Source organism: Micromys minutus (genome assembly GCF_963924665.1).
Source record: "Micromys minutus genome assembly, chromosome: 8".
NCBI classification, from domain to species: domain Eukaryota; kingdom Metazoa; phylum Chordata; class Mammalia; order Rodentia; family Muridae; genus Micromys; species Micromys minutus.
Window position 1 is genome coordinate 61611384 of NC_137977.1, and position 20702 is coordinate 61632085.

Genomic DNA, 20702 nt, shown 5'->3' on the forward strand with positions numbered 1-20702 from the left:
CGCCTTAACACATGAGGACTGTTGAGTCTCACTGCTGGACTCCATGATAGCATTTCCAATTCAATGGGTCTGCAGTAGAACTCCAGAACACACTTATCCAACAAATTTTGGGAATATCAGTACTGCCCCCAAGGAACCACAGGGGCACAGGGCGGACACATTCTCCTGACTCACCTTTGCATCTTCAGACCCTTGTAGGTTCTTGGGTCCCACATCTCTCACTGAAAGTGCTGACGTCAACTTTTGATGTTCCATGATCCCAGAATAGTATTGGCTTATTGGGGAAGCTGTAGGGAAAGGCTGTACTATATGGTCTAGGTAGATTAGACAACAGGAATTTGTTTTCAAGAAATTCTGGAAGCTGCAGTCTATGATCAAGATGTTTGCAAGGTTCATCTCTCTTGGCATCTTTCTTATCCCCTTAGAAGCAGTTGTACCTGTATTCTCAGATGGTCCTCTGGATGAGATGAATATCAACCCTTGTCTTCCAGCCTCCTCATGACACAGCTCACTTCACCCCATTCTCCAATCTGCCATCACCCACGTCTCCATATTCCTTCTGGTGTGCCAGGGTATTTCTGCTCTCAGTGTGAGGGGTTGGGGTTGAGATGCCAACCTACATATGATCTTTCCATGCAGAGAAATTGGGCTCTATAATCAGGCTGAGGCTGAGCAGACTAGAGGACGGATGATAACGTTCAAGAAATCACTTGAAACCGGAACTGGTGGGGCTTGGTTGTGACTGCTGTGGCCAGGTATCGTCAGCTTCCTACCACAGGCAGCTATTGTCCTGAGTTGCAAAGTCTTCTGAGCCAAGGCCAGCAAGGGCTCTGACACTGGAGGCCATGGGAGGAAAAATGTATAGATTCCATATCATCTGTGCATAGAATACAGACTTTTCGTGACTATAATTTGACTATTCTGTTAAAGAAGCATTTAAAAAATTATTTATTTACTTTACATTCCCATTATGCCCTCCACTCACACACTCACAAATCACTCCCCCCCATTACCCCCTTCTCTTCTCCTCAGAGAAAGGGAAGCCCACCCTGGGTACCACCCTACCCTGGGACATCCAGCCTAAGTAGGCCTAAGCACATCCTCTCCTACTGAGGCCTGACTAGGTAGTCTAGTTAGGGGAAAGGGATGGCAGGCAACTGAGCCAGAGACAGACTCAACGCCACTTGTTAGGGGACCCACATGAAGACCAAGCTGCACATCTGCTACATGTGTGTGGGGGGCTCAGGTCCAGATGTTGCATGCTCTTTGGTTGGTGGTTCGGTCTCTGTGAGTCCCCATGGGCCCAAGTTAGTTGACTCTATAGGTTTTCTTGTGGTGTCCTTGGTCCTTCTGGCTTAATAAATTCTATCCCCATCCTCTTCCATCCTGAGCTCCGTCTGATGTTTGGCTGTGGGTCTCTGCTTGTTTGGCTCCTGTCTACAAGCCTAGCAGGGTGTGAGTAATGTCAGGGACTGCATGTCTTACATGGAATATGTTTCAAGTTGGGCCAGTCATCAAGTGGGTGTTCTCTCAATCGCTACTCCATCTTTATCCCTGCACATCTTGTAGGCAGGACAAAAGTTAGATTGAAGGTTTTGTAGGTGGGTTGGTGTCTTCCTCCCTCCATTGCAAGTCCCTCCAGGCTATAGGAAGTGGCCACTTGAGTCTCCTTATGCATGCTGGTAGAAGTCTAAGCAAGGGTCATCTTTATAGACTCCCCAGAATCTCCCTCATCCCAGGTCTTCAGCTACTCCCAGGGAATCTTTTCAATGAGAAAAATTTTAGTGATCAATATAGGTAGGATTTCTATCTGTCTGTCCTGGTTATAAGGAATCTTTGATGTCTTCTTTCAGTCTTTGGTGGTTTTTTTTTTTTTTTTTTTTTTTTTTTTTTTTTTTTTTTTTTTTTTGAGGGGGAGCCTCTACTAACTCAAATTCCTTGAATCCACTCTTTCTGACTCATGAAAATTTTCTCTTGTGCTTAGAACATGCTTCTGTCTTCTCTCAAGTCTCTGGTGGTCTGCATACCACCAAACAGCCAAAGGCAAGGTCACAGCCCTCTGCTAGGTGACAAATAACAGGCATGGTGTCCTAGGGGGCCTTTAATAGAGGTTTTTAAAGCCATGTACAAGTAAACACCAATTTAAAATCAATTCTTGGAGTCTGAAGTTGTGTGTTCTCAGTTTTCTTACAAAATCATGGTCAGCCAAATGAGCAATTAATGTCATGTCTGCTTGTGCGGAGGCTTTTTGGAATGATTGTACTGATTAGGGATGCGAACAAAGCATGTACTAACTCACAATTTGTCTCCACCTTGCCTTTCCCTCATGAGGCCCGTGTGATGGCAAAATAAATGAGATCCGCTTTCTCCGCTGTGATTATACAGTCCTGACGAGTGGGCAGGGGTCCACTGGACCTGAGTGTTGAATATTGTTGCTGCTCGTTAATCAGACTGAGCCATATTTTTTAAATTAAAGCCCAAGAGGCTCTGGTACTTGCTTATCTGTTTAAAGTCTCTCACTGCTGATGACTAACAATGTAATTATTTTCGGTTGTCCACAGATGTCTTGCCACGCAGAGTTTGGGACCTCAGTGGCTGGTGGGCTCAGAGGGACCCTTAGAAAGTAAGGAACTGTCCGGACCTCCAATGAGACAGACCTTAAAACTCTGGGATAAAGGGGCTAGGGTCCCCAGGACAGGGATCTCTGTCTGTTACCATTTTGCTTTTGGGAACTTTCTTGCAAGACAACTAAGAAAGCAAGACCTACCAGCAAATCAGACTGTTACAAGGCTGCAGTTTTCCCTGGTTCCTCGTGTTGGTGCACACCAACCAATGTTGCCCATTCCTCTTCTTGTCATGACCTGTTCAGTCTGCTTTTTGTCCGTGTGACAAAAAGCTGAGGTAAACAAGATATGGGAGGAAGTGTTTATTTTGGATCTCGGTCTCAGACGGTTCAGTCCATGAGTGTTTCTGGGTGTGCAGGAAGCTGATCGTCATGGCAAGGAGCATACGGCAAACCAAAGCTGCTCACTTCATGGCAGCTAGAGAACAGGAAGAGAGGCAGAGATGGAGGATGGGCCATATAACCTTCAAGGTATGCCTACCTACTCCCTCCAGGAGGCCCTACCTCGTAGGAGCAGCCCAAGGTATGAATCCATGAATGAATTAATTATGAGGTCAGAGTCCTTGTGAACCTGTCTCTCCCAAAGTCCCACCTCTGAATGGAACTGGGGACCGAGCTTTCAACAGGTGAGACCTGCAGGGGACACACAGTGCTACTCATGTAAAGGCATGTAGCATTTCAACTTTGAAAGTTCCCCAGGGAAGGCAGGGATGACTTAATTTTGAGAAGTGTGTCTCTGTGTGGAGGGGATGTTACGGGGTAAGAGATGTTTTCCTGAACTCATGCGGTGTCTGCCTGTGCCCGTTCTGTACACGGCAGGGCTCCATGTACAGTGCTTTGCCGTCTAACAAACGTTTTGGCACAGGTACCATATCTTCATGTACCCACATGATTCATGGTCAGATTGATTTTTCAGATGCCTCTATATGGAAATGAGTACATTATTAAAATAGATTTAGTGCACTAAACGTCCCAGCGACTTGTCTCGATTCTGATGTATTTAATCTTCGCTGTAGATGGAGTTTCAGTGAATAATGTCTCATAAAAAAACAACAGCTTTGTTGATATAAATTCATGTGTCATTCACTCTACCCACGAAAAGTTCACAAGCCAATGATATTTGACAGATCTATATATCTAATACCACCGTCAAATTTCAGAACATTTCATACCCCTAAAAAACCCCATGTCTGTCAGCACCCGTACCTTTCTCCTACTTTACTCTCGCCCCTGACAACCACCAACCTGGTTTCTATCTCAGCAGCTTTGTCTCTTCCAGACATTTCACACAGATGGAGTCTCACAATGTAACATGTGCTCAAGATTCAAGATTCCCCAACATCATAGGATGTACTGGTACTTTACAAATAATCTGTCTGCGTGTCTGTCTATCTATCTATCTATCTATCTATCTATCTATCTATCTATCTATCTATCATCTATCTATCTATCTATCTACCATCTATCATCTATCTATCTATCTATCTATCTATCTATCTATCTATCTATCTATCTATCTAACTTCTATCATCTATCTATCTATCTATCTATCATCTATCTATCTATCTATCTATCTACCATCTATCATCTATCTATCTATCATCTATCTATCTATCTACCATCTATCATCTATCTATCTATCTATCTATCTATCTATCTATCATCTATCTATCTATCTATCTACCATTTATCATCTATCTATCTATCTATCTATCTATCTATCTATCAATCATCTATCCATCTATCTATCTATCTATCTATCTATCTATCTATCATCTATCTATCTATCTATCTATCAATCAATCATCTATCCATCTATCTATCTATCTATCATCTATCTATCTATCTATCTATCTATCTATCTATCTATCATCTATCATCTATCTATCTATCTATCTACCATCTATCATCTATCTATCTATCTATCTACCATCTATCATCTATCTATCTATCTATCTATCTATCTATCTATCTATCTATCTATCTACCATCTATCATCTATCTATTTATCTGTCTATCTATCTATCTATCTATCTATCTATCTATCTATCATCTATCTATCTATCTATCTACCTATCTATCTATCTATCTACCATCTATCATCTATCTATCTACCATCTATCATCTATCTATCTATCTACCATCTATCATCTATCTATCTCTAATTTAATTTATATCTATTTCTAATGCAATCTATCTCATCTATCTAATCTCTATCTAATGTAACCTATCTCCATCTAATCCATATCCATATCTAATCTAATCTAATCTGTTCATATCTAAACTATATCTCCATCTATCATCTATCTTTTAACTATAACTTCATGTGTGTGCAGGCATGCATGTACCATGCCTCATGTCTGGCAGTTAAGAGATAATTCTTGAGAGTTGACTCTATCCTACCTCTTAGTCTGAGCCAGGGACCCAACTCAAGTCACCAGTACTGTGTACCAGAATCTCTATCTGCTGAGCTATCTTTCTGGCCCATATTTTCCCTTTAATTGATGGATGATGCTCCGTTGTGTGGATGTAACATGCTCAATAGTTGAGCATTCTGGTTGTTTCTGCTTCTTGGTTGCCATGAGCACAGCTACTCTGACATTCATGCACATGTGTTCGCATACACATGTGTCTGGTCTGACTCAGACAGCAACTCTCCCCATTATGTTGTAGGCAACCACTGAGCTGCCTTTTAGAAGATCGGCACATTGCCACCAGTGTCATGGCAGTTCCCTATTTGTCTGCCTCTTGGGACCCTTGCTGCTTTTCTCTTTGAAATCTATTTTGTGACATTACGTGAATTTGAGGAAAAACTTACCACGTTCTACAAAGAACCCAACTGCAATTCTAATAGGGGTTGCATTAAAGTCGTTCTGTCTGGGGACTAATGCTGTCTTAAGGATGTCAGGTCACACAGACCACGCACATGGGTCATTTCCATGTCCGGCTATTGAATCTTTAATCTCAATAATGTTTTGCAATTTTCAAAGTATAAAACTTTCACTTGTTTGTCTGAATAAATTCCCAAATATATTATATTCTTTAAATATTTTATTCCCATTTTTATGTTTATGTGTGTGAGCAAACATGCACACATGTACATTTTATTTCTGAGTGCCTGCAGAAGCCAAAGAAAGGCACCACAGACAATTATGAGCTACCTGATGTGGGTGCTGGGACCAAGCTTGGATCCTCTGGAAGAGTGGAAAGTACCTTTAGCCTCACTGTTGAGCCATTTCTCCAAGTTGTCTCATCCCTTCTGCTGCTTTGAAAGAAAAAAAAAACTCATCTCATCTCTCCCCTCCCCTCCTCTCCCCTCCCCTCCCCTCCCCTCCTCTCCCCTCCTCTCCACTCCCCTTCTTTCCCCTCCCCTCTCCTCCCCTCCCCTCCTCTCCTCTCTTCTTCTCTCCTCTCCCCTCCCCTCTCCTCCCCTCCCCTCCTCTCCTCTCTTCTCCTCTCCTCTTTTCTCCTCTCCTCACCTCTCCTTTCCACTTCCATACTCTCCTCCCTCCTCCTATTCTCTCTTCTCCCCTCCCCCTTTCTCCCATCCTCCTCTCCCCTCCTCTCTTCTCTTCTCCTTTCCTCTCCCCTTCTATCCCTTCCTTCCTTCCTCTCTCTCTCTCTCTCTCTCTCTCTCTCTCCCTGATACACTTTCTTTTATGATTAGGACTTGTGTACACACTGACCTAACAAAGCTCACTATCCAGCTGAGAATGACCTTTATTTTCCTATTCCTCTGCCTCCACTTCCCAAGTGTGAGATTTCAGGCATGTGTAACCACACCCAGTTTATGCAGCGCTGTGGGTTGAATCCTGGGCTTTTGTGCGTATTAGGCAAGCACTCTTCTAAAGAAAATACATCCTCAGCCCAAAAATGATTTATTAATTTTTTCAAGCTATTTATTATGAGAGAATGGAAATAGAGTATATATTTTTTCAGATGTTAATTTTATATTCCACCACTTTGCGGGACGTATTAATCACAGCTTTCCTAGCAGATGTTTTACTCTCTAAACACAGTCCTGCCATCCATGGGCTTCACTTCCAATCTGGATGCTGGTCTAACTGTATTTATTCACCACATTACCTCCCTCAACATCTTCCAGAACCATGGTGGATCTATCAGCGCAGGTGTTTCACAGATGACCTTTATGAGCTGAAGTTTCCTTTTGTTCTTTTCTGAAAGTGGACTTTTTTTTTTTATCATGAAAGACTGTGTCAAATTCTTTTTTGTGTGTGTCTATTGGGATTATCATCAGATTTTTGGTTTTATTCTACTGGTATGTCAAATTTACATTAATTGGTTTTTAGAAGTTAAACCAATTATACATTTTATTTTATTTAACTTGTCACTGTATCAAACATTTTTGTTTGAGTTACACTCTTGGTTTCTTATTGAAAATAATTTATACTATATATTTTGATCATGGTTTCCTCTGTCTTACCTTCTCCCAAATCTTCCTCACCTCTCCACCCATCCAACTCTTTCTTTAGAAAATAAACAAGTGTATAAAACAAACAATCGAGAATTTAAAAAGAAAAAAAAACACAAGAAACACATACATACATAAACACACACACACACACACACACACACACACACACACACACACACACGAAAGGACCAAAACTCATAAAACATAAAATTGCAAACTACTATATAAAGCAAAGGCCAGTAAGATAAAAAGAAAGAAAGCACCAAAACAAAGCAAAAACAACAAAATCTCCAAAATCACATGGAGTTGTCTCGTGGTGGCTATCTACTGCTGGGCATGGGGACTATCCTTGGATGCAGTGCACATATCCAGTGAGACTCCCGGATAAAACAGATCTTTCCTTTGCATGCTTTTGTCAGTTGGCGATGTCTTGGTTAGACATGTGAGCTCATGTTCACTTCTCCCTCTCGGTGCTGGGACCCCATCTGGCTTTAAACGATGCAGGTCCTGTGCATGCTGATGCTTCTTACTCTGACTTCATTTGTGCACGAGTCCTGTTGTGTCTGGAAGACACTGCTGTCCTCCATCTCTCTGCGTCTTACAATCTTTCTGCCTCCTCTTTTGCGTAGCTCCCTAAGCCCTAGAGAGAGGGGTTTGATGAAGACATTCCCTTTAGACTGAGTGTTTCAAGGCCTCTCACTCTCGCCACATTGTCTATTTATAGGTCTTGCTATAAGTTCCCATCTATGGAAAAAGGAAGCTTCCCTGATAATGGCTCAGTAAGAGACTGACCTATGGATATAGCAAAATATCATCAGGAGTCATTTTATTGTTCTGTTCATTTAGTAGAACAATGATATGTTATCCTTAAGTCTATGGCCTGTCTAGTCTCTAATTCTTGGCCATCTAAGTAGTTTCAGGCACATGTGCTGTCTCATGGAAGAAGCCTTAAACCTTATAAGACAGTGGTTGGTTATTCCCCCATCATTTGTGCCAGTATTGTGTCACAGTATCCTTCAGACAGGTCACCATTGCAGACTGCAAGGCTGAGCTGGTATTTACCTTTCTCCACTGGCAGTTTGTAGAGTTCCCTCCAGTACCATAAACATCGATTGGTCCATAGTAGTGGAGACTTTAGTAGGGTATTAGTGCCACTTCTTCATGTTTAATGAGATACGTAAGTGTCTTTAGCAATAAGACATTGCCATCAATTTGTGTAGCAAAACCAACAACCTTGGAATAGTCTGAATTGTTTGGGGATTCTCATGGGGCCCCATTGCCAACAATTCAGTTATATGGAATTTATTTCTGGTACTGAAGTTTCCACTTGTCTAGCTGTGACTTTGCCTCCTCTGTTTAGATTCCGTATCTCTATACATGTTTCTATTGTAGTAGTTTTCCACATTACCACCCAGTGTTAGCATCCTCATAGTCCCTCCTTTACCTACGTTTTTCTCCTCTTTATCCTATGCTCCTGTTCCAGTCTCTCCCCTGTGTCTTCATAACTATGTTTTCTATTTCCCTTCCTCGGGAGTTCCTTCCTTCCCTGAGTCCCTTGCTCTATACCTAATCTCTGTATACAGACTGTAGCATGCCTATCAAAGGCTTAAAAGCCAACATCCACATGTAAGAGAATCCATACTAGGTTTATCTTTTTGGGTTTGTGTTACCTCAGGGATCTTTGTCTAGTTCCATCAATTTACCTGAAAATTTCATTATTTCAGGACCAGTAAAGAATATTCCGTTGTATAACGTGCCATGTTTTCTTTATTTATTCATCTGTTAACATCTAGGCTGTTTTCAATTTCTGACTATTATGAATAGAGCAGCTAAGAACATAAATGAGCAACTGTCTCTGCAGTAGGATACAGAGTCCTTTACGTCTGTGCCCAAGAGTGGTATAACTGGATCTTGAGGTAGATCTATTCCCAGCTTCCTGAGAACACATTACACTAATTCATAGTGTATAATTCTTTCTGTGATGCAGTATTTGGTTTACAGCTATAGTGTTGGGGATTTTTGCATTTGTGTTCATAGAAGACATTGGTCTACAGGTTTATTTTCTTATTGGTGTTTTAAGGAGCTTTGGTACCAAGAATGGGTGAGCTTCATAGTGACTGGAATGAGTCACCTTGGAGACTGAGATACACCTCTGAATGCATCTTTTAGGTCATTTCAGACAGGACTAGATGAGAAAGAAAAATCAGGCTATCCCCCTGGCTGAGGGCTAAATTGCACCGAAAGGGGAGAGGAACAAATCATACAAACATGAACACTGCTGCCCATCTCTGAACCAGCAGCCTCACACCCCTGCTGCTGCCAGCCACCAAGAGCCGCTTCCTGTGGTGACATCCCTGTTAAAGTCACAGATAAGGTGGCTGTGGATGAAGTGGCTGTAATTGTTAAGAGGCAATAATGATGTTAAAGCAAATCGGCAACTCGGCACCAGGACAAAAGTAACGGTGTCTCAGGTGCAAGGTCCTACCCGGGGAACTGTGGGATGGTGGTTCCCTCATGAAGCCTAATGCTGAGACTGACATAGGCCTTTTGGTCAGGACATTGTGGGTTACAGTGATGTGTTTAAATGTCAAGTTGACAAAGGATGGACTTGGGGTGATTAATTCCATTGTCAACTGACTGGATTTAGAATTACCTAGGAGCCTGACATACTCTGAGAAGATAGGTGTTAAAAAATACATTTACAGTAGCATTTTTACCATCACTTTATCTTTTCTGGTGACTCATGGTACTCCAAGTGAATTCAAGTTACCTTCTACTGTCTAACATGAAGAGTTTTCTTTAATATTTGTTTACAGAGAAAGTCTTCTAGTGATAAAAGATTCTTGAAGTATTTGTTTATTTTGGAATTCTTTAATTTATCTCTCATTCTGAAGGATAGTTTTAGTGGATTTAGAACTCTTGGATAATAGTTTTTTTTCTCTTTCATCTTATTGAATATAACATCCCATTGCTTTCTGGTTTCCATAGCTTTGGATGAAAAGTTGCCTGTTAATTTTTATTGTGTATCCCTTGTACTCAATTTCCTGTTGCTTCCTTTGACGTTTTCCTCCTTGTCTTTGGCTCTTAGGCATTTTATTATGATGTGTTTAGATCTCTTTGGAATTGTCCTACTCGGAGTTCATTTTATATAAAATGTCAAACATGCAGATTAACATTTCTAACTCAAATCTGGGGAGTTTGGGAACCATTTTACCTTCAAATATTCTTTTGGTCTTTGTCTACATTTGCATTTTTATGGCCCTTACCAGACTGCATGGCTAGAAATGGAATACACCTGTCCACAATGACTAAGGTCATATCACCAGACCTGGCCTTCCAGACATATTTAACTTTCTTCCTGAGCTGATGTCTCAATTGTACAGTGTACAAACCTTGACCCATTTCCAACCTTATCCTTACCCTGGCTATTCTGTTTCTTATTGACAACTCTTTCCAAATAAAATCTGATTTATCTCTATCTCTTAATAATCTATGAGGTCCACCAGCAAGAAGTGCCCCTAAATTACATCACCAATCTCTTGCCTTCTCCCCATTTCCGCTGAACCCCAAGTTCTAGGAGCCACTTTTCTTTCCATCAGGATCCATAGAATAATTCATTCTGTTCATGAATAAGTTGGTTTCTGGAAATTAAGGTTTGGGAAGTCTGAAGTGAGCCTCAAGAATTTAAATTTTTGTAAACATTTCCCTGGGTTTCTGATGATGGGTGGGAATTAAGAACCTCCAGCCTGTCTGAGCCAAGGCTTGGCATGAGTCAGCTCCTAAGTGGCTCACTACAGTGGGATTTGGGGACTTGAGTTGAGGGATGAAGTCATCTCAGTCAAGAAGCTTAGGCATGCGAAGAGGGCAGCCAGCCAATGGTGTCCCCCTTTCTCCCTGCCAGTGGCCCGGTATCGTGTGACTGTATGCACTGGGGAACTTGAAGGTGCAGGAACTGACGCCAATGTCTACCTCTGCCTCTTTGGTGATGTGGGGGACACAGGGGAGCGGCTGCTTTACAACTGCAGGAATAACACTGACCTGTTTGAGAAAGGCAATGTAAGTTGCAATAATGTGTACCACTCCCCCCAGCCCACCTCTGCCTTGTCCTATCTTCCCTGTTCTTTTGAGGCACAGCAGATGGCAGGTATTGGGACCAATCAACGTCTGATGATGAGGGGACTGAGGTCTGGGGAATCCATGTGGGTGCCACTTAAAGGCACAGAAATACCTGATTGACTGGATACTTTAGCATTTGGCTCCCTGTCCTTTGCTAACATCAGCAGCAGCTACAAGGCTCCTAGTGCTATGTAGCTAGAAGCTCGAGGGCCATCAGAGAGAAATTGTGGTCTCCTATCCACTTCTCAGGTTTGGAAAAATTCTGGGCATCTCAAGTGTGTCCTAGAGAACCCAGGCCGGAAGAAAATGGAAGACAGTGCACACGTTCTCTGGCATGGTCACTAGGGGCGGCTTGTTCGAATCATTTTAAAAGGGGGGGGGAGAGAGAGAGAGAGAGAAGAAGAAGAAGAAGAAGAAGAGGAAGAAGAAGAAGAAGAAGAAGAAGAAGAAGAAGAAGAAGAAGAAGAAGAAGAAGAAGAAGAAGAAGAAGAAGAAGAAGAAGGAGAAGAAAAACATTAACTATGGCTGTGAGAGAAATGAGATCCACTGCTAGCCACAATTCAACGTGTTAGGTATATCTCTACATTACCTCAACCATCACATGGGTTTACCGTGGGCCAAAGGGCTGCAAAGTTATGCAGAAAGTTTCAAAAAGGTCTAGGAAGAATCGGCTCTCCTATTTGAAAGGAGGGAAAGGATGCATGCCTATACTTGGCTACCGTGAAGATTATAAAAGACTGTCACACGGTGTATGGGTCTGGTGTGGTCCACAGCATGTAGGAGATGCCCAGTAGAGTCATGGTTTGCGTGATGTGAAGCTGGTGGGGACTTAGAGGCGAAAGGGATTTGAGGATGTCTTCGCTCTTCCTTCTTCAATATGCCCCTTTCTTGGTGATGGAGAGGTGATCCGTGGGATGCAAATGAAGACTGTCTGAGCCAAACCAAGGCTGAGCACCTGAGGGCTGTTTTGGTAATGCTCTCCTGAGCAGGTCATAGGTAGGCTTGGGTCTATCTGTGATCGTTACGTGCATTTTATATTTTTCTTCCCCGCAGCAGCGTGTGTTCACCCCTGCAGGAACTGTAGCTCCCCCTCTCATTTCTGCCTTCTGATTTCTGGAGTGTGTCCCCACTTGGTATTGGTCTTGGGGGAGCCACCATCTACATGACGTCTCTGTCTCTTCTTTCCCGAAGGCCGACGAATTTACTATTGAGTGTGTCACTGTGAGGAAGGTGAGGCGGGTGAGGGTCAGACATGATGGCAAAGGCTCAGGCAGCGGCTGGTACCTGGACAGGGTGCTGGTGAGAGAGGAGGGTCAGCCCGAGAGTGACAACGTGGAGTTCCCCTGCCTCAGGTATGTCCTTTACCTTGCTTTCGTCCAGCTTGTACTAGAAAGACTCATCCCCCTTATGTGAGACAGTAAGGAAACCGTGGCTTACGGTCAGTGCAAGAAAGAGGCGGCCTTGCAGTGACTGTGCAGACCCGAGTCTTACATTTCTACCATGCCCCTGGTGGACAAAGGCGTTCCACAGCACCCCTAGGACCAACACGAAGGCTTTTCTCATGAAAGAAACAAACCAAAACCAAGAAAACAGACATGTCCTACATTTAAGTGAACTGTTATATAGAATGAAACGTGGATACAAGTTGGATTTTGTTTGAATAGCAAGATCCTACCTCTGACCTGGTTACTTCATTTCAAGGTATCTGCTGCGTTTGGATTTTCTTTCCTCAGCTTAAGAGAGAGGAAACCTTCTGCAGTTTTTTTCTGAAGCTCCGGGTGGATAGCCAGCAGCTCCTGGTGATCCCTAAAGTCGTCAATGGAGACATTTTTGAACAAGGACAAGTGTCAGTGTTTTGTGAAACCCCAGTGTTACTCATTCACCTGTGTTAATTCCTGGTAGCTGCACACGGCCAGATTAACCTGGAGCCTGAGCCCACGTACTGATCCATTCTCCACCTGAGCTGCTGAACTCTTGTAGTAGGGAGAGCAAAGCAGTGTGTGTGTATGAGTGAGTGCATGCATGTGTGTGTGTGTGTGTGTGTGTGTGTGTGTGTGTGTGTATGTAGTGTATGTGTGTGTATGTGTGTATCTGTGTTTGTGTGTATGTGGTGTGTGTATGTGTGTGTATGTGTTTATGTGTGTATATGTATGTGTATGTATGTGTGTTGTGTGTTGTGTGTATGTGTGTGTATGTGTTTATGTGTGTATGTGTGTGTGTTGTGTGTATGTGTGTATATGTGTGCATGTGTGTATATGTGTGTGTATGTGTGTGTGCACACATGTGAGTGTGTGGTACGCACACTCTTGTGAGCCCGGGAGACAGTCATGAAGCTACCAGCATGCTCACATCCAGTTAGCCACACCTCATGGCAGAAATAGGTTGAAGCATTTGAGCTGAAAGGAAATGGCTTTTTAAAACTACGACTATTAATACCTCAGACGTATTTGGGTAACAACAAAAGGATGTGTCATGGTTTTTTGTTACCAACTGGGAGGGACTGGAGCTAGGTGAACCGAGGGGACAAGGAACAATAGGTGGGATCTTCTGATGGTTGGTGACCTATCTGCTCCTGTCCCTGGCAATGTCCCTGCCATCCTTCTTGCAGGCTCTGTCACTAGGGGAGCTGTCAGTGACCTTGGTAAGACCGATGGCTCAATTTGAGGGACTACCGCCAGCAGTTTGTGGTTCCCAAATCCTGTGCCACCAATGCTTAGGATGCTGCTATGAATCTCTGTGTCTTGGGCTCTCTGCTTCATCCCTCCAGTGTTCTGAATCACAGCCCCAAAGCCTACATAAGTGAACGGCATTTTAGTGTTAGCCAATACAAGCTGACAGCAAGATCCCCAGGGAATGGGAGCCCGTTTGGGTATGTGATAAATAAAGAGAGATGAAGTACGCATGTCTCACTGGGCCTTCAGGAGAGCAGAGCTGTGTGCGGGGAGGAAAGATGGAGCCTCAGCTTCTCTCACGGGCTCCTGTACCAGTTTCACTCCATTAATGGTGAACTTGGTGTCCAACAGAGCACAGGTGTGTCATTAAAGAAAATTAATTAAAAGGCTTGCCGTTGGTGTGCTCTAGCCCAGAGAGCTCAGCTCTTTGCTTCCCCTCCCAGTATCTGCCGTTGCCCCATGTGCTGTGTGAGTTTGCCTCTGTGGCTGCCTGAACACTGAAGCCTTGTGAACTTGTCTGTCCCAGCTCTGAGTCTGCATGCCCCTAGCAACAGCTTTGCCCTCTCTTTCATTTAACAGCACAGAATGCATCACACGAGTAAGGAATGAGGGGTACGGGGGTTTTACAAGGAATTAAGTCATTGACCCTGGATGTCCCAGATAACAAGCAAACACTTCTAAGCCATATGTCCAAATGTGGCTTCCAGCATTTACAGTGGATATGAATTTTATAAGGCCACTTTTATCCTATCCTTTGTTTTCAGTAATTAATTATAACATTAGTACATGTAAACACACATGTATTACTCTTGGGTCAGCAGCATGGAAGAGTCGATAACTTAAGATTGCAGCTATGCATAGCTTAGGTTGTAAGAGTTAGTGGGAAATCCATAGCAAATAAGGTTGTTATATTGTTTTCTTAAAGGTAAGTTAAGCAAATGGGCATAGTAGGGCAGCAGTTTGGTACACAGTAGGGCAGCAGTCTTGTGCACAGTAGGATAGTACACAGTAGTTAAGTAGGTCTTCAGTGATCTCAGGGTGTACTATTAACCCAGCCTGGGAGGGCCAGCAAAAGTTCCCATCTCTTAGAATGCAAGAAATATTTTGATGATAATGAATATTTCATAATCACACACTTGGAGAGCTCTCCCCGCTCAGGAGTGCGAATGGAAGGGCTTTGAGGACAAGCATGAAGCATAAAGTAGGGAGATATTAAAAAATAGTCTTGGTCGCTGCAATTCTCTGACATGAGATTCTTAACATTTTTTCCCATTGTGGTTCCTTTTTGTCCAAGAAACGTACATGTGAGACTAGGTCAGTAGAACAGCTGCACAAAGGCTGCATCGTGCATAATAAATCATAAAGAAATCTGTTGAGACGGCCCTTTGGTATGCATACAGTTTTAACGTTTTGTTAGAGACAAAATCAGTTTTTAATTGTTTTAAAAGTTAATCATATAATTTATAACGAGGTGGATATGTTTGTTGATTTTTACAGGAAAAGTTGAATATTGTCTGAATATTTGATTCTACAGCATTTGGAGTACCTTTGATATTTTAAGAACTGATCAATATCTTGATTTTCTAACTGTCAAGGTTGATACGCCTGCCTTGCACAGATGGATAGAGCAAAATAGCAGAAGAATGCTTAGGTTTATTTCAGAAGTTGTTGGAAATTCTGTTTGAACCCAAGCCAACATTTATTTAATAATCCTTAAGTCAAACTCAAGTCAGAAACTCAAACAACAATCATAAAAATTAAACATTCCAATGCAATATTCAAATATATACTAATTCAGCATTTTACTTAGAAATGATAATAGGAAAATATTGAAGGTCTTTGTGGTGTTCTTATATTTCTATAAGAACAGAAAAAAAAATTGTATGTACAATTAAAACACTGTAAATCATAACATGCAATGCTCTCAAATCAGGGCCAACAAGCTTCAGGTTGCACTAGTGTTGTTCCATGTGTTTTTACATGTGGTGACATGTGCCCAAACACATACAGAAGCATGCTGTAGGCTCAGAGCCTCAGCTATTGGGAAGTCACTCCACACAGCACAGGCAAGAACGGCCACCTTGGATTTGTTACCCCTTTTCCTTAACTAAGTCGGGCTGTTGCGTATCAGAGCCTCTTCTGTGTCCTGAGTTTTCACAGTTCCCACATCCAGTTCATGTTCCACAGCTTAAGGAGCCAGATCTACAGAACCATGCTCTGCACTGGCTAAAGACAAGCTTACCTATGGGTTGTATACAAGTCCTGTTTGTACAGTAAGTTCATTTCTCAAGTTTGGCCTTGGTGTTCTAAGGGAAAGGTTATCTCGCAGGTAGATATTTCCCATTCCTTTCTCTAGGGGATGCCAACAGAGTACTGGAACCACAGCTTACTATGACATGTTGATAAGGCATGGAAATCAACTGGGCCCTGAGACCTCAGACCTGGCTTTCCCGAAGTCATACCTTACCTGTTTTTGAAGATTTCAGTTCAACTTCCTCCCCACAAGTCCTCCTCTCTTAATACTTTTAGCACATACTTGCTTCAACTCTGACCTCAGTGCCTCATTCAGTCTATCCTTTCTTCTTGGTCATATTCTAAGCTTTCAGTAGCCTGAGCTATGTTATCCTAATGGCCTCAATTTCTGCTTTCTCCCATAGAGAACCTTTGTCACAGTGCCACATACATGATTGACCTGGAGATGTATCTGACAACAGTAACCTTTCATCCTGATCTTGTGGCTGTTCTTTTTCATTCTCATTTGCTAGCAATTCTGTCTCTCACTTGCTGCATTCTGTCTACATGGGCCTTTCACCAACTCCCAACTTCCATCCCAGGCAGGATATGTTTTTCCGCCAGGATGTTTCTCTCTCTCTCTCTCTGTCTCTCTCTCTCTCTCTCTCTCTCTCTCTCTCTCTCTGTGTGTGTGTGTGTGTGTGTGTGTGTGTGTGTCTGTCTCTCTCTGTCTCTCTCTGTCTCTCTCTCTCCGTGTCTGTCTCTCTGTGTCTCTCTGTCTCTCTCTCTCTCTCTCTCTCTCTCTCTCTCTCTCTCTCTCTCTCTCTCTCTCTCCTCATTTGTGTTACAATACTTTGCTAGGAAATCTCAGAGACCCACTTTCTTCTGCAGAACTCAAAGCTCCAGGCCTTCCTGGAAACCCTGCATGAGAGATAAGATGGTTGGAGTGTCTGCCTGTTCCACTCAAAAAACTCAACTCCCATCTTCTTCCTCTCAAGGTGGCTGGACAAGGACAAGGATGACGGACAGCTGGTCCGAGAGTTGCTACCTAGTGACAGCAATGCCACGCTCAAGAGTGAGTTGTCCTAAGGGCCAGGTGATGGGTGTCCTCTGGGCATGACAGTTGCCTTTTCTTAGTTGAACAGGACCCAGATCTTTAGAGAAGATATGTCTTCACTCTAGTTCATAAACCAGCACTGGGTGGTGGAGAAACGAGGCATTGGTAGTCTGGAAACTTCTCAAATGTCTGTGCTTGAACATACAGTTCAAGGGTGACATGGTGTTAGGCCCTGAATGCATTTAGGTCATCAGAGTAGTAAGATAACACCGGCTGATGGCACCAAGCACAGAGACCCCTGCTTTGGGGCAGATAATGCGTTTTGAAGGGAGTGTTGAATGAGGCCTTTTAAATGCTGAACATTGTCCTGGATCCCTGGAGGTTTCTTACTGGCGATCTGTGTTCAGATGCCATGGTTTGAGCATCAGCTTTAGATAAAATGTAAAAGAAACATACCCCCAAGAATCCCAACAATGCAGCTCTTCATGTTTCCAGGGTGTAGCTCATTTGAGCCCTGCAATAAACCAAGAGAAGGCAGAGATGAGGCTGTCCATTTGTCACAGAGGGAAAACAAGGTCTAGAAACCTAGATGCTTACTTTTTTACTAAAAATCACATCACACCGTTGGAACTAGAATACCCAGAGTCTGGGCTCAACACCACAGAGCCTAAAATCTGGGGAGGAGCTCAAGAGAGAGTTCACCTATGCTTATGCTAAGAGGTCATGTCATGACTAGAACACTCACACCTATGGTTGCTAATGGAGCTGGGTTCAGTTCCCAGAGGATATCTAGCGTAGATGGCTGTTCTTCCCCTTGTAGCAGGCTCTTATCTCACCATGGAGACAGAGCCCCAACCCTTCTGTTCTCCTAGCCACAGCCTTAGAAAGGTTAACATGGAAAGAGGCAAAGGGAAGAAGTCTGGTTCCTGTTCCATCCTTCAACAGTAAAGGGATTAGCTTCTCCCAGTGTCTGGGGATGTCCCTGGTGGAGCTGATTTGTCAGGGCCATGTCTGCTGCAGGGTCTCAGCTCATTTGCTCCAGACCCTTTATCCTGGTGGGAAGACTCTAAAGAAGCATTGAGTGATGGGCCTTCCTCTGGTGCTCTTTACCCTTGCACACAGGATGGTGCAGAGATTTCTGGAAGATAAAATGGGACATCACGTGGTGTCCTATTAGGGAAGGGGGTAGCTTTAAATACCTAGCAAGGCTTAACTCCTGGATGACATCATTGTCACCATCTGGTATCAAACACCTGTCCTTCAGAGCTTTGCGCTCGTTGTTTGCAAGGCTTGGATGAGATCACTGCAGTAATGCCATAAATTGCACACCCAACATGGTCAAATTGCAAAACTCCATTGCCTTTGGCACTGGTTTCTCACCCTTCAGAAGCTGGACCAGGGGATTTCTGGAGATACTCTATGTCTCTGAAAATGGGTGTGCTCCTGTGTAAAGTTTACTTTCCTCCTTCAGCACATCCATCTCTCACAGAACAGGAAGAGGAGGGGCCTAGTTTTATAGATGAGGGGGCTTCACAGAGATAAAGGGAACCTCTCCTCCCAGTTACAAGACCCAGGTTCCAGACTCCAGGGTCCCGACTCCTAGCCTAGGCATTTTCTGGCTGATGACTGCCCCCTCTTTTCCAAAGCCTTGCTCCATGTACAACCTGCACTAACGTCCCCCATCTCTGCGTTGGCACGTTCAGATTTCCGATACCACATCAGTGTGAAGACTGGGGATGTCTCCGGGGCCAGCACAGATTCTCGGGTGTACATCAAACTCTATGGAGAGAAATCTGACACCATCAAACAAGTTCTTCTTGTCTCTGACAACAACCTCAAAGACTACTTTGAACGTGGCCGAGTAGATGAGTTTACTCTGGAAACCCTGAACATTGGGACTGTAAGTGTCCATTCTAGAACCATCTTCCTACATTGACCCATATGTGTCCACAGATGTGCTTGCAGTGAGCCCATTTGGAAGGAAAAGAGCTGCACACTTGGGGGTTGCTAGTGAGGTTTTCCATCTCCCCCATGGCCAGAGCAGCTACAGGAACATGAACAGTAGTTGTGCTTCTGGGACCTCGTTGGGACTCTAATACACATTTTTAGTAACTTTACCTCCCCACACCCAACATTTTTACCTACATGCCAGGATTAGTATAGATGGAGCATAAATACAAGAGGAGGGGACACTGGATTGAGGGAGGGAAAAGAGAGAAGAAAGGACCAAAAGAAGGAATACAGATGTTTCTCAGTTCCAGATTTGAGCGTGCCTCTGAACTGTGTTCACAAGTGCATACTTCATGAGCACCCCTGAGGGATTCTGCCCTGAGGAATGGGACTTGAGCGTCTTTGTCTCTCAAGGTTCCATGTGGCCCGGCTCTAGGTGATCTGAGCTCATTGGCCACTAACTGGAGAAACGATAAACTACTGCAAAGAAGGAAAGAGGCCAGGGGGAGCTGCACTCGACTGAGTTGCACGGAGGTTTACAGGGGTTTGGAGGGGGTGGGCAGAGAGTAGAAGGATGGTCTACAGGAGCCTAACAGCATTTAGAGTAGTGGCAAGAGCTAAAGAGAAGGTTGCATGATGGGAAACACGTCTGTGTTTGCTAATTGGCACCTGTCAGAGTTAGGTCTCTGCTCTCCCAGATCCCAGAGCCAGGAGCTCGGTGGGAAGCTCAGCCAGACTGGAAGCGTTAGTCATTGTTCTGACAGCATTTGGGTTCTCTCAGGTAAAGGGCTGAGGGTCAGCCTAGGAACGTGGCCTTGAGTCACTTAAACCCTGCTAGTGTCTTGTTTAAGTCTTTATAGGCCAAAGTTGACACCCAGTCAAGAAATAACCTGATCAGAATTTGGACCACGTGACACTCTTTCTTGATGTCACCTGGAGAAACAGGCTTAAATGAAAGATTTGGGGCACTAGGGACACCTTCAACGTGGTCTGACAGAGGATTGTGTCGCACCTGCCAATCTCCAAGCGTCATGTGTCCTGGGGTGGGCTCCTTTTGCAACCTCATCGTCTCTGTGCCTCCTCTCCTGTGTGCTTCTCCCTTTCTGGTGCTCTGGCACTCTCTTCTCTCACCAACCTGCACTCTAGGGCACGACCTTGTGACAGTCATTTACCCCTCGAGGGTAATAAACTTCCAATGTATTTACCTTCTAAGCTGAATCCATAAATGTTTCCCTGACTGAAGGATTTCTAGGCACATGAGGGAAGAAAGCTGTGGAGACTTGTCCTCATGTTGGTGAAACTCCCTCATTGAATAGTGTGGCCAAGAACTTGGGGGTGGGGGGGCTAGTCTTTCCACTGACTCACTACATGCAAATCATTTACCTTTCTCACCAGCATTCTCAATCAGAACAATGGGGGAATTATTATCAGCATTGGGCATGTTATAATACCCGCATGCTTGTTACCAGGGCTCAGTATTCCCCCAGTCCAAGGTGATGTGTAACTGACAGTCCCTGACCTTAGGGAGCCTCCATTCATGTGAGCCAACAGACACCTGCTCTTGTATTTATTCTTCCTCGTCCTGGAACTCTGACAGTCCCAGGGAAACAATGGCAC

At 43.7% G+C, this 20702-nt stretch overlaps 1 protein-coding gene across 3 annotated transcripts in view; it reads left to right on the plus strand.

The window, feature by feature from the left end:
- LOXHD1 (lipoxygenase homology PLAT domains 1) overlaps positions 1-20702 on the plus strand; it is a gene marked incomplete at both ends in the record, with an annotated part of 140518 nt that overhangs the window by 50974 nt on the left and 68842 nt on the right. For all 3 annotated transcript variants that reach the window (XM_080920392.1, XM_080920393.1, XM_080920394.1), the window contains 4 exons: positions 10960-11114; positions 12366-12526; positions 17077-17153; positions 18839-19035. In XM_080920392.1, the coding sequence (XP_080776518.1) occupies positions 10960-11114; positions 12366-12526; positions 17077-17153; positions 18839-19035 (590 nt within the window). The remainder of the gene's footprint in view (positions 1-10959; positions 11115-12365; positions 12527-17076; positions 17154-18838; positions 19036-20702) is intronic.